The 12,721-nt window shown below is 34.3% G+C and overlaps 1 protein-coding gene across 3 annotated transcripts in view; it reads right to left on the bottom strand.

The window, feature by feature from the left end:
- The window catches only part of LOC134846087 (neuronal acetylcholine receptor subunit eat-2-like), an 85,530-nt gene that overhangs the window by 29,983 nt on the left and 42,826 nt on the right, over positions 1-12,721 (bottom strand). For all 3 annotated transcript variants that reach the window (XM_063863294.1, XM_063863295.1, XM_063863292.1), the window contains one exon: positions 12-237. In XM_063863294.1, the coding sequence (XP_063719364.1) occupies positions 12-237 (226 nt within the window). The remainder of the gene's footprint in view (positions 1-11; positions 238-12,721) is intronic.

Here is a 12,721-nt window from a genome sequence, read left to right on the forward strand (position 1 = left end):
ATTGAACTGACCTGTCTGTCGTAAGGGAAGTACCAGGCGTCCATGACACACACCAACTCTGCCTTGAATGGCTTGAGCACCATAGTGATCCCATTGGAGAGGAGAGCGGGAGGGGAGGGGAACCCCTCGTTGAAGTGCTCCCCCGTCAGCTGGGTGAAGAAGATGATGTCTGGCATCCACATCTCACGCACTTGCAGATCTATACGTCCTATGTTCCCATGTCGCTCCGGACTCCAGCTGAAACAAACTGGACATTTGGTCTGGCTTACTTGAGACAAAATTATAGAATGACATAAATCTTGACTAGATTGTCTGAACAAAAATTACTTGAGACAAGCTTGTCAAATGGTCTGGCTTTCGTAAATCTTGACAAAATTGTCTCAACAAAACTTACTTAAGAGAAAATTATCAAATGACTTGGCTTACATAAATCTTTAAAAAATTGTCTAAACAAAACGTACTTAAGAGAAAATTATCAAATGACTTGGCTTACATAAATCTTGACAAAATTGTCTTAACAAAAAGTACTTAAGACAATATTATTTAATGGCCTAGTTTGCATAAATCTTGACAAAAATATCTTGACAAAACGTACTTAAGACAAATTTATTATATGACCTAGCTTACATAAATCTTGATAAAAGTGTCTTAACAAAACTTACCTAGGACAAACTTGTCAAATGACTGGCTCACATAAATCTTGACTCCCGTGAGAAAAAATTTTCCAGCTATACTAACCAAGTGAATCCCGACCGCCTCCCCTCTTATACGGCAAAATCAAAATTTGAACTCTGAACTAAATTTAAAAAGTGATTGACTTTTACCCTAAATTGATGAAGGGCGCCCGTACCCAGTGTATTTTCGATACAATATCTGAAACCCTTTATTTCTTATATAAGTTATTTTCCAGATCTGAAATTCGTTATTTCAGATCCTAGATAAGAATTAACAAATTTCAGATCTGAAATTTATTTTTTTTTGATAAAAATCGAAAATTTCAAAACTTCGAATTGATTTTGAAAATTCTTCAGGTTTTGTTACATGGGTTGTTGAGCTTGAAAATTTTAAGTTAGATCAAAAAAGGCTAAAAACAGCTAGACTTGATCTAAAAAATTTAGATGTTCTAAATTAATCAATCAGGCCATTATTCAATGCATCCCAGTTTTCCCCCCTCCCCAGTTTACAACACCCCCCCCCCCCCCCCGCAACCGAGTTTAGCCCCGTATACTGGGTACGAATAAGTTATCACTTACTCATCCTACCAAGTCTACCCCTGTTTTTATCGAATCACTTACTCTCCCCGTTATCACTTATTTCAGATCTGAAACTAGATCTGAAATAGATTTTTTTCAGATCTGAAATAACCAAGAAAAACAAACTCTCAGATCTGAAATTAGATCTGAAATAGCCCATCCTTAGCGTATCCATGCGTTATTTAAACATTTCACATCATATTTCAGATCTGAAATTTAGATCTGAAAATGATTATTTCAGATCTGTATTAGAAAATTTACTGGGTAAGGGCGAGATTGCTCACTTAGACCTAGCTTGAACTTCTGACAATGTTTTGATAACTCTATCAAATTATTATCAAAAAGTTTTTAATTGATAACTTTTTTAAGTTATCAGAGAGTTGAGAGAGTACCAAAAAAATGGCACATTTTTTTCTTTACAAAAGAAGCAAAAAATAGACGCTAGCTCGTTTCATATCAAATTTAAGAAATCCAAATCAATTGTTATGTTAAACTAGTCTTTTTACAGTTTGAAGTCCATAATTATAATTTTTAAGATTATTATTAATTCACTCTTGAACTGACCGAGTTCATTTCTTTTTATACAAATGTTTGAACAGGACGGTTGTTCAAACATATCTTTCCAGTTAGTTCACCCAGATTGACTTAAATGACATCTTTCCATCATTTTTTATGATTTAATTTATGGAAAACAAACATAGAAACATCTTATATGTTCTTCTACTCAAAGGACAAATAACACTTTATGAATAAATATTACAGCTTTGTAAATTAGTTTTTAAACTTCATTTGAGAAATGAGAGTGCTCCTCAACCAAAATTAAACAATAAAGTGTAAGCTGCGTTTTCTTCAATAGCTTTTTGTTCCGACTTTCGATACGAAAGTAACGGAATATTTGTGCTCGGGGTGGGTTTTTTTTTCTTCAGACAAATTTCGACTTTTTAACTAGCCATTTTTGACGGAATTTTTTTATATCATTCAAAAGGTATTGTTGTCTTGAGCTCAAATTTGAAAAGATATTTCACCTGTGATCATTTTTCGTAAAGTTACGGGGGTTTAAAGATTGCAATTTTGGCCAATTTGGGACAATTAACGCGCGATATTTCGCGCTATTAACGCGTAAGCGGAGAGTTAATCCGTCTTAGAAATCGTTCCAAATTGGTTAAAAGAAGCTGATTTGCCATAATTGGTTTGTTACAAGGAGCAAAATTTATCCTTTTGTACTTTATATGGCGTGTGGGGGGATGATTTTCATAAAAAAATTTCAAATTTTAGAAAAAAAAAATCATTTTTTTTATTTCATTGAATTTTTTAATGTTATTACTGCTCCATAAACCTTAAAAGGCAGTCGGAACATTCAGGGCTTCGCCCTGTTACGAGCAGTCTTGTTTAATCTTTGTTTTCTTGTATACATGGATACTCAGGCAAAACAAACCGACCTCGGGAGAAATTTTTTCAGATAATTTTATAAAAACTGATTTCAAGGCGGATCACTATTTGTAAAAAAAAAAAACGCAGGTTTTTCTTCAAAAACTTCATTTTTTAGGTTTCATGGGCTTACTTCATGGTGTTACTTGGTTATTCTCAGACCATCATCTGTTTTTGGTTTAGTGGTTAGTTGTACAAAAAAATTTCAAAACAATTTTTTTGGAATTCATAGTTTTGCAAATCAGAAGCATTTTTACAGAATTTAAAACATTTTCTATTTTGATGGGTTAGAAGAACAACAATTATACACGTATAAAGATTGGAATGAAACATTGTTTTTAATAATTTTAACTGCAATTGCATCAATGGGCCTGGAACCAACACAAAGCTCTGTGTGTGACAACAAGTTCTTTTTGGTTTATTGATTTAATGAATTTGGTTCAAACAAATTCATTTGATTAGTTCACATTTTTATCAAACATGTTCTTCAAATGACATTTTGACCGATATAATTCCCTCATAGTCATAAGTCCAATAATAATAAATCTTTTACTTTATTTCGTTTTTTCTTCGAGAAACCAAAAATAGTTTTCTATGGATTTATTATGGCGAGTAACTTAAGCTTCATGTGACAGCTACTATAACAAAAACCAATTCCCTCGAACGAGTATTGTTTTTATGCACGAGGCTTCGCAGTTTTCATAATATAAACGGTGATCTGTGAAAACACGGATTGGAACCCTAAAAATACAGATCAAATTAAAAGAATACATGATTGTTAGCGGGGCCCTTTGCCCTGTAACAATCAAACCCGGGGTGAAGAAGCATATACTAATTTGGATAAGGCGAATCGAATAATATTTCATAAATCGATGATTGATGAGTTTCATAATAAAACTAATCATTGACTAATTGTTAGAATAAGAGGGTAACAGACCTTTTTAGGAAGACAATAAATATCCTATTGATGAGATGGATAACTGAGTGCTTTGTTTGAGCTAACGTCTTTGACATGAGGTAGAAGAAACTATGGCTAAAGGTAGATTTTGCCCCCAATTTTACTCACCTCAATGAAAACTCGTATGTGTTCACATGAGACACCAAAAGAGAAAAAAAGACTGTGGAAATCTATGTTTTAGATGTATGGCGACTCATTTGCTTTACTTTCAGCCAAAAAAAATTTTGAGCGCCCTTCATTCATTATTATGTTGGGTTTTTTTATATGATATGGAGAAAACTTTTATGCAGAAATCGAGTTTTGAATTGTTGTTGAAGCTTTTTTTTACTCGAGATGGTTTCTATATAAAAATATCAAAATTTAATCAGCGTCGAGAAAAATTAATTTGAGTTTTTTGAGAGTCAAATTTAGCAAAGAGCAAACGAAACTCAGACTTTTTTATGTTGCCTGGGTCGAGGTTGTGGTTTTATGATCAGACGGTCGCAACCAATTCTTGGTATTTCAAGAATGCCGCGAACGAAACTGGACATTTTCAGACCGCAGCGACCAAATTTCGGTGTATCCAGACTTTGCGGACCGAGGAAATATGTCAGCGACAGGCGCGACTGAAGGAAAATTAGACGCGACCGGCGCGACGGAAGGAAAGTTAGACGCGACAGGCGCGACCAAAGGAAGTTCACCGCGACCGGCGCGACCGAAGGAAAGTTAGTCGACCGCCGCGACTATTCTTTCGACCGCCGCGACTATTTTTTCGACCACCGCGACTAATTCTTCGACCACCGCGACTAATTCTTCGACCACCGCGACTAACTTTTCAAACGCCTTGCGTTTTTCCACCATGCCGCGAATTTTTTTTTACCATGCCTCGACTAATTTTTCAATCGCCGCGACTGAACTTTCGATCACAGTATTTTCAGAGTTTGTTCGAGACTTTAAACCCTGTCTAGACTATGGATTTACTATGGACCTACAAATTATCCATGAATATAACATACCCTAGTCGATCAAGAATGGCTGTGTTGCAAGATAGCCATTGGCTTGCAAGAATATTGCAAAATAAACAGTATCTTGAAAGCTCTTGCACGATAAATATCATGTGCAAGAACTTTGCAAGATCTTGCAAGATATACAGCCTCTATCGACTAGGGCAGACAATTGGTTGGTATATTTCGAAGGAAAATTGTAAATTGCGAAAACATCAATCACAATCTTCTGAACAAAAAAACTTTTCCCGTTGTTTTTCATGTTGATATAATTTTCTTTCTGACTGATTTTTTACCATGCTTAATTTGGATGGTTCATTTGATTGAGCCAACTGCACAGTAAAAGGCCAATGTTCTTCATCATAATTTCACAAGAGACTATTAATGGTTCAAACTGGTTCATCGAAACATGAAAGAACGAAACGGGTCGTGCAATCAATTAGTTTTTTTTTCGAAAGGAGTTGGCTTGAAAAAACAATTGATATTTTGTATCATTTCATGCGAAAGTTTGTTTTAGGCAACCTGTACTTTGTTTTATTTCATACAGAAGGTAAATTTTACATCGCATTTTATGTCGCCTTGCCAGATGCTTGAATAAATTCAGCTTTAAGGTTAAAGTTTTAAGAATTGTTAAATGATCTTTCTGTGGCAAAAAAACCAAAGCTTTGTTAAGACTTGTTGTTCCCACTTCCGAAGAAAACGAAATATTTATGCTTGAGGGCATTTTTTTTAATTTTGATATTTTTACTTGAGGTTTTTTATTTCCGACTTTCGAATAAAGTGCCGAATATTTATACTTGGTGTAGTTTTTAATTCAGCCAGTTTCGATCTGTTAACTCAACGTTTTTGAAGGAATTTTTTAATACCATCTGAAAGATGTTGTTGTTTCTGAGCTCAAATCTAATTTACCTAAGTTACGGAGGTTTGAAAATTGCTAATTAAAGTATTCCAAAGTGAATTGAGGCCAGCAATTTATGCATACTATCCAACACGAGACGCTAAACCCACCCTTAGTATTTAACAAAGCGTGCGAGGGGATAAACTGAAGAAAAAAAATTTTAAAATGTTTTCATTCTCAATTATTTTGTCAATGCTTGATATTTTCTTTATGGTTTGATCTGTTTGATATTTTCTTTATGGTTTGATTTGTACCAAAAACATCGGTAGCAATTAAAAGAAAGTCGAGACATTCAGGGACTAGTCTTGTGAATAATCTTGTGAGAGTAGTCTTGTGTTACTTATCAATATTTTTGCAGGAACATTAAATCATGTCAGACGTTAACTGCGGCAGATTATCTTTTATTTTGACAGAGGTGCACAAACATCGTTGTATCCAAATCTCCAAATCTATTTATTACTGTTTTTCTTGTGTTTTGGCTATTTTCTACTGCTCCTTTTTGGCACTGCACACCTATCTCTCCACTTTGCAAAACTTCTGTTTTGAAAAAATTTTCGATACTACTAGTACGCAGTCAAGTATGAAAAAGTTTGTGCGCTGAATGAAAATTTGGTACAATGAAAAATTAAAACAAATAACCGAAAAAATAAATGTCGGCAAAACTAAAAATAAGAGAGCCCAACTTTGGATCTATTTTTACTATTATTTGAAATAAATTTTGGTTTCTAAAGTTTCGGTTTTTTGTTCAGACTTTGGGAAAAATTAGAAAAATATAAACTCCCCAAAATTAAATTTTGAAAAAACATATTTTACCTCCGACTATATTTTGCAAGGTTTTGGGAGCATGAAAATTGCCAATTTGGCCATGCTCTGAACTAATTTAAGCGCGCTTTTTAGATTTTATCCATAATCCTGAAATGGAAAGGTAAATTATTTATGCGTGACGAATTATCCAGCACAGATCCAAATTGATTTGAGGCTAGCGAAAACCGGTCGTATTAATTTCGTACAACTCAAAATTTCACACTTGATCTTTGGTATTGTCCAAATCTTATAGTTTTTGAATATTTTTTCCCAAAAACTTTTAGATTTCGATTAAGGGGTAGTCGGACCATTCAGCGCTTTGCCCTGATATACAAGCAATCTTGTCTGTATTCAGTCAGTTTTCGGTGATCAAAATAATATCTTTTAACAAAAATTTTTTTACCCCATTGAAGAAATCGACTCCCTGGAATCAATTTCACAAAAATATTTTACCTCGAATTTTTTCAAAGTTTCGGGAGTTTGAAAATTGCCAATTTGGCCATGCTCTGGGCAAAGTTATGCGCGCTTTGAAGATTCTTTTCATAATGCTGAAATTGTAAGGCAAATTTTTTATACGTGACGAATTATCCCGCACAACAAAATTGTTCCAAAATGAATTGAGACTAGCTATGTTAATCGGTCGTAAAAAATTCGTAACTTGTTTCATAAGTGACTCAAATGGCAACAACTAATGTTTGATAATATCAGCCTGAAACTCAACAATTAAAACAGTATCTGAAACAAACAAAATAATTATTATAGCCTGGATCAAACTGGAAAAAAAGAAAAAAACAACGCAGTATATGCTAAGCACAGCAAGAAAAATAATTTAAAAATATAAAATTGTCTTTTTTTGTTTTGAAAGGCTTGCGAGGTTACTTGAACTCTAAAAATTTGGTTTCTCTGGCAGAGACCCAATTAAGGTAACACAATTATGAGTATTTGTTTCGACTTTCGAAGAAAGTGAGGGACCTATATGATTGGGGTGTTTTTTATTCAAAACGTTTTTAAAAAGACTATTTGTTCAACTGGGGGATTGATCTCTGGTCCTAGGTGGGCCCCGCTTTTTCGTCAATCCTGTCTATCTGGTCATCTGAGCCAAAACTAAGACATAGTTTCTTTCCACTTCTGGATGTCTTTGGAGCTTTAAATAGAAGCGGCAAAAGCTCTTTTTTTGGGGAAGGGGGGGGGGGGGGTCGGGGTAGCTAGTTTCAAAACGCTCTCCGTGCATTAATGGGTTATTTAACTTCATCTCTAAGGTCCTCTCAATCTAGAGCATAGACATTCTGAATCAACGAAAAGGTAGAAAAAATGTACTAATTACAAGGTATTTCAAGAACAAAATCAATAGATATCACCAAGGGCTTACATTATTTTCAGTCGATAAAGTCTTCAACCTTAAGTCAGATAACTTTTGCAACAGCAATTTAACAACAAATAACCCGTTCAATCATTTTTCCCAGCTTTACAACCCTCATTTTTTGGTGTCTTATCCTAATTTTCAAGCACACAACTAAACTTTATCTTTCTTTTAATGACTTTCAGGATTTTGAAACATCTCTTTTTACCAATCAGTTTGAGTTGAATCTGAAGTTATTCAAATCAATCCATTTGAAAAAGCTTCCCAATTAATTTAATGCTGTCTATTTTTCTGTTGTCAATAATCAAATGTCAGGAAAATTCAATGCATTATTCAAAATAAGTGGTTCATAACCAGAAAAAAAAGATAAAGATATATGTTTTCACGGTCCGAGTCAGCGTGAATTAATTATGAAGTGACACTTCCGTTCCTTGAATCACAGTTAAGCCGACATTCACAATTGAGAGATCCGCTTTTGATTCAATCATCAGACGGATCCTATTCCAGTTTCGTCTTTCGGTTAAGCGCTGGATATATAGGTAGTGGCAATCCTCTTTGATTGTATTGTAAAAAAGAGCAGAAATCAGGATTGAAATGACTGCATGGATCAACAAATATGAAAAGCAAAAAACTCGTATCAGGTCGAGGCCTTGATTTTTCCTATTGACCTTGGAGATAAATCATTCAAAATTTCTTGAAAAATCTCCTCTTTAGTAAGACAGATTTCCATCTTGTTTCAAATGTTATATTTTTGATTTTACAAGAATTTCTAAACTTAAAAAAAGTTTTGGGAACAAAAATTAATTCACCTTTTTGTGCCATGTGCACATTTGTTAGAAAAATGAGTAATTTGTTTTCCGGTTGGAAAGTGAATTTTAAATGTACTTAAAAAGGAACAAAGCTGCCTTTATCGGTTTGAGGCGCTGAAGGTTTCGATTGTCTTTTAGGGTGTTTGAAGAATAATACGGTTGAAACTTTTTAAAAATATTGGATTTTCTCATAAATCACTATAAAACCCTATTTTGACCAAATTTTCTGCGTCGCAGTCGAAGTTTTGAAAAGACAGGTCAAAAAAGGAGTTTTAGGCTTTTTTTGGAAAACTTTGACTAAATAATTACGTTTTTTGGCGCTTTCCCCTCAAATTCAGAGTATATTGGCGCCAAACGCAACTTAAGATAAAAATTAGGGTCCCTCCGCCAAAAATGGAGATCTAAAAGTAGTACAAAGAGGGGACCATTTGGGTAGGCAGGGGGTCGAACCCCTGAGGAAGTGAACGTCCGCTCCCCGCCCCTTCCCTAAATCCTCTGGTGCCCTAGCATACGTGTTACCCTTGTTCGATAAAGGGCAAAAACTAGAAGCTGAAAGTTCATATGTATGGTAACAAAGTAATCTAGGAAATCGACCAGAAGTGTCCCGTGAAATAAGTTGTTATCGGGAAAAGCCTAGAAGCCGATGTCATGTCCTTGTTTATCGCAAGGGTATAGTTTTCCTTTATCCTTTAGGAATTTTTAAAGTATATTTCTTGCGACGTTAATCAACAATATATTTCAATTAATTAGAGTTTCGATTAACTAGCATCAGCTTTCTACAACAAGTTACACAACGTTGCAAAATTATTTCCTTTAAAATACAAATATACACATACAGCGATTCATCATGGAAGGTAACATAAAACAGGTCATCAACCTGAATTTATCTTAAAATATTTATCAATTTTAATCTGCTTTTATCTTATGAAGATGAAAAAGAGTCTTGAAGGAAATGAAGATGGTATGACTAATACTCTTCTTCTCTAAAGGTCACTTTCTATATTGCAATCAGAAGCCGAATTACCTGGGTTCAAAGTTACCCGTCCATTTAATTGATTTTCCCAGCGAATGGAATTAGATGAACTAATTATGAATCTTCTCCACATTTTTTCAGCGCTTTCTTCGTGTTTTCAGCTGCGTGTACATTGATTAGAGATATGAAGAAAAATTATATTTTGTCAAAGGCAATCTTGTACATGTGACGCATGGCATATATCACAGACATTAAATATAATAATGACTGAAAAATACACCTATGGCGAATTAGCTTCTGTTGAAAATGATTGAATTAGCTTCTTTTAAACCCTCTTGCTGTGAATTCAGTTCACAAAGCACCCAAATTGGTTTATTTTGACCAGACTGGTTTAGCCCTATAAAAACGACAAATTTGAGTGCATAGAGCAGGTTATCATTAGCTTCTGAGTATCATATCACTCACATACTGCCAAATTGGTTACCAACAGGGGCGGATTTAGGGGGGTTACCCTAAGTAACCCCCCCCCCCCCTCCTCCCCGATCCCTAATTTGGTTAATAGAAATACTGCTTAAAAATACTGCTAAATACTTAATTGCCACCCCCTCACCCAAGGAATCGATCCCCTCGCCACCCAAAGGTACTGTTTTATGAGGCCGAGCAATCCTAGGACGTTTTAAAAGGTGCCTTTGGCGCCGTTACATTGTAATTTTAATGGGAAAGCGCGCGCCAAAAAAAATTGATTTTTTTTTTGGTCAAAACCGTCCAATAAGTTCCCAAAAACGGCATTTTTGTCACTTTTTTTTTCAGAAAATTGAAATATGCATGCGGCACAGAATTTTTTAAATTACGTTTTTGCAATGTTTTTGAGAGCAAAATCACTTCGGCCAAACTACTATAATTTTTCGATTTTTTTAAAATCTGCTCCCCAAACCATAAAAAAAACATACCACCCCTGGTTACCAACATTTTACGAAAAAAACAGGAAGAACTCAATTGGTTTTCTTTGGAAAAGCACTTCAATTGAAGTGGAGGATAAATTTTTATAAAAAATCAAAGCATTTTTTGATAGAACGCATCTTTCGTTGAGTTTTATGAAGGAATAACATTAATAATTTTATTGAGACTCATTTTAAAGTAGAGTAATTAGAGAAGAATTTATGACGCGATGCTGAGATGAAATAGTTTGCCAATGAAATATTCATCAGTAGCCCAGAATTAGTACCTTGATGTCACCAAATCAGAACGACCGGCAACTAAAAAAGTTCACTGTTGCGACTCGATGCTTTGATAAAGTGTTTCAAATCTCATCGACCTGTTTTGATAAACTTAAAGAGCCAACTCAACAAAAGAGTTTTTAAAAGGTCGGAGTTCGCTCGCTGTCAAACAAAACAATAGGTTAAAAAGCTTCTGCCAGCGAAGATTTTGATCAGATTACGAGACAATTAAAAAGATTAAGAAAATGAACTCAAAGTCAAGGTGCACCAAAGATTTTATCTTTATACCTCTAACGCATTAAAGCCCTTGACTCTCGTTTTTTTTTAAAAAAAACAACCAGGGTTCTACTCAATCTATGCGCTGACAGCTACATCAAAATAATGAAGTTTTCCAAGAAAGGCATTTGAAAACAAAAAATGTGTTCACATACATTTCAGGTTAAACAGTGAGCTAATTGATTTTGACAAAGTAAGGTTTTCAAACTGTTGGATGCAACAATAGATCGACTAGCAATTGAGAGGCTGACCGTTCGAGGCTAGCATCATCAATGTCAATTGCACTTCTCTGAGACTAGAAAAATGAACGTAATTCTTCTGATTTGGTCATTTTCCTGATCAGTATCAGATGATAGTATTGTAGTTGAAACAAATAAAGGGTAGCCTTATTACTGTTCTTTGAAATATTGTTAACTACCATCCCTATGATATTCAGTAAAGAATGTCCGCCATATGTAGGACTAACTCATCAATGCGGATATACGCATTTTGTACATTCTAATGGATTCCAATAGGGAATTTTTTGCAATGAAGGGAACAATTAACACTAAATCCGTTCTTTGTTTTTGGGTTCCAGAGAAATACTGCTGTCTCTTCACAATCTCAAGGTTCGCATTCTCAGTAACAGATAACATATTAAAAATATAAAAGACCAAAAAAAACTAAACGTTAGATCCAATATTTCTCCTGTGAAAACACAAGACTGTGTAAATCTGCTGGCCTAAATTTTTGATAGGAAAAAACTGAAATTAATTGGCCGCAGTAAACTGCTCCAAGTTTGAGGGAAACAAATCAGCCAGAGTTATGCTGACTGATTTTTTAAATTTATTTTTTCTGATATGCCAATTATCAAATCTTTTACCTTAGGATGGATTATTTTGTCATCATTCAGTTATGCATAAAAGCCCCAAGACAACAGTTTTTTTTTTCAAAAAAAAATTAAACAAAGTTTATATGGGTCTTGATGAGTTAATAGAGAATAATTTAACAACATTTTCCTAGAAAAATCGGAAAACTCGCTAACAAAAAAATGGCTTCATAACTCAAAACAATTCAAATTAAACAGTGAGCTAGTTTGACGTGGAAAAGTGTAAACAAAAACTGCTGCAAAGTTTTATGGAAAAAATTAGACAGAGTTTTTCTGACTGATCAGCTAATCGAAACTTTTTCCTTAGAACAAAATTTATCATCCTTAAGTTATGCTAATAAAACATAGACTGTACAGCTGTTTTTCTGAAATTCTGAAAACTTTTACTTTGACACTATTTAGCTGCAAAAGAACATTTCACTATCGAACATCTTCGAGCAAATTGCATGCTGCCTAACACTTGCTCAAATAAACCGTTTGGAAAGTTCGTCACAGAAACACGGTTTAAAAAAACCGACGCAAGATACAGAAGTATTCATGAAACCTATGCTTATAGGATTGAAATATATATTTATAGGATTGTTAATTGAACAAGACTGCTCATAATCAGGGCAAAGCCCTGAATGTTCCGACTGCATTTTAAGGTTTATGGAGCAGTAATAACATAAATATTATTAACAAAGTAAGTGTAACAAAAAAAACATTTTCTAAATTTGAAATTGGGGGCCATATAAACTACAAAAGAATAGGTTCCGCTCCTTGTAACAAATCATTTATGGGGTTTTAAGAATTTCCATTTTGGCCAATTTGTGACAATTAGTTTAAAGAAGCTTATTTCCCATAACTTCACGAATAAGGATCACAGGTGAAATATGTTTTCAAATTTTAGCTCAG

This window comes from Symsagittifera roscoffensis, chromosome 5, assembly GCF_963678635.1.
Source record: "Symsagittifera roscoffensis chromosome 5, txSymRosc1.1, whole genome shotgun sequence".
Taxonomy (NCBI): domain Eukaryota; kingdom Metazoa; phylum Xenacoelomorpha; order Acoela; family Convolutidae; genus Symsagittifera; species Symsagittifera roscoffensis.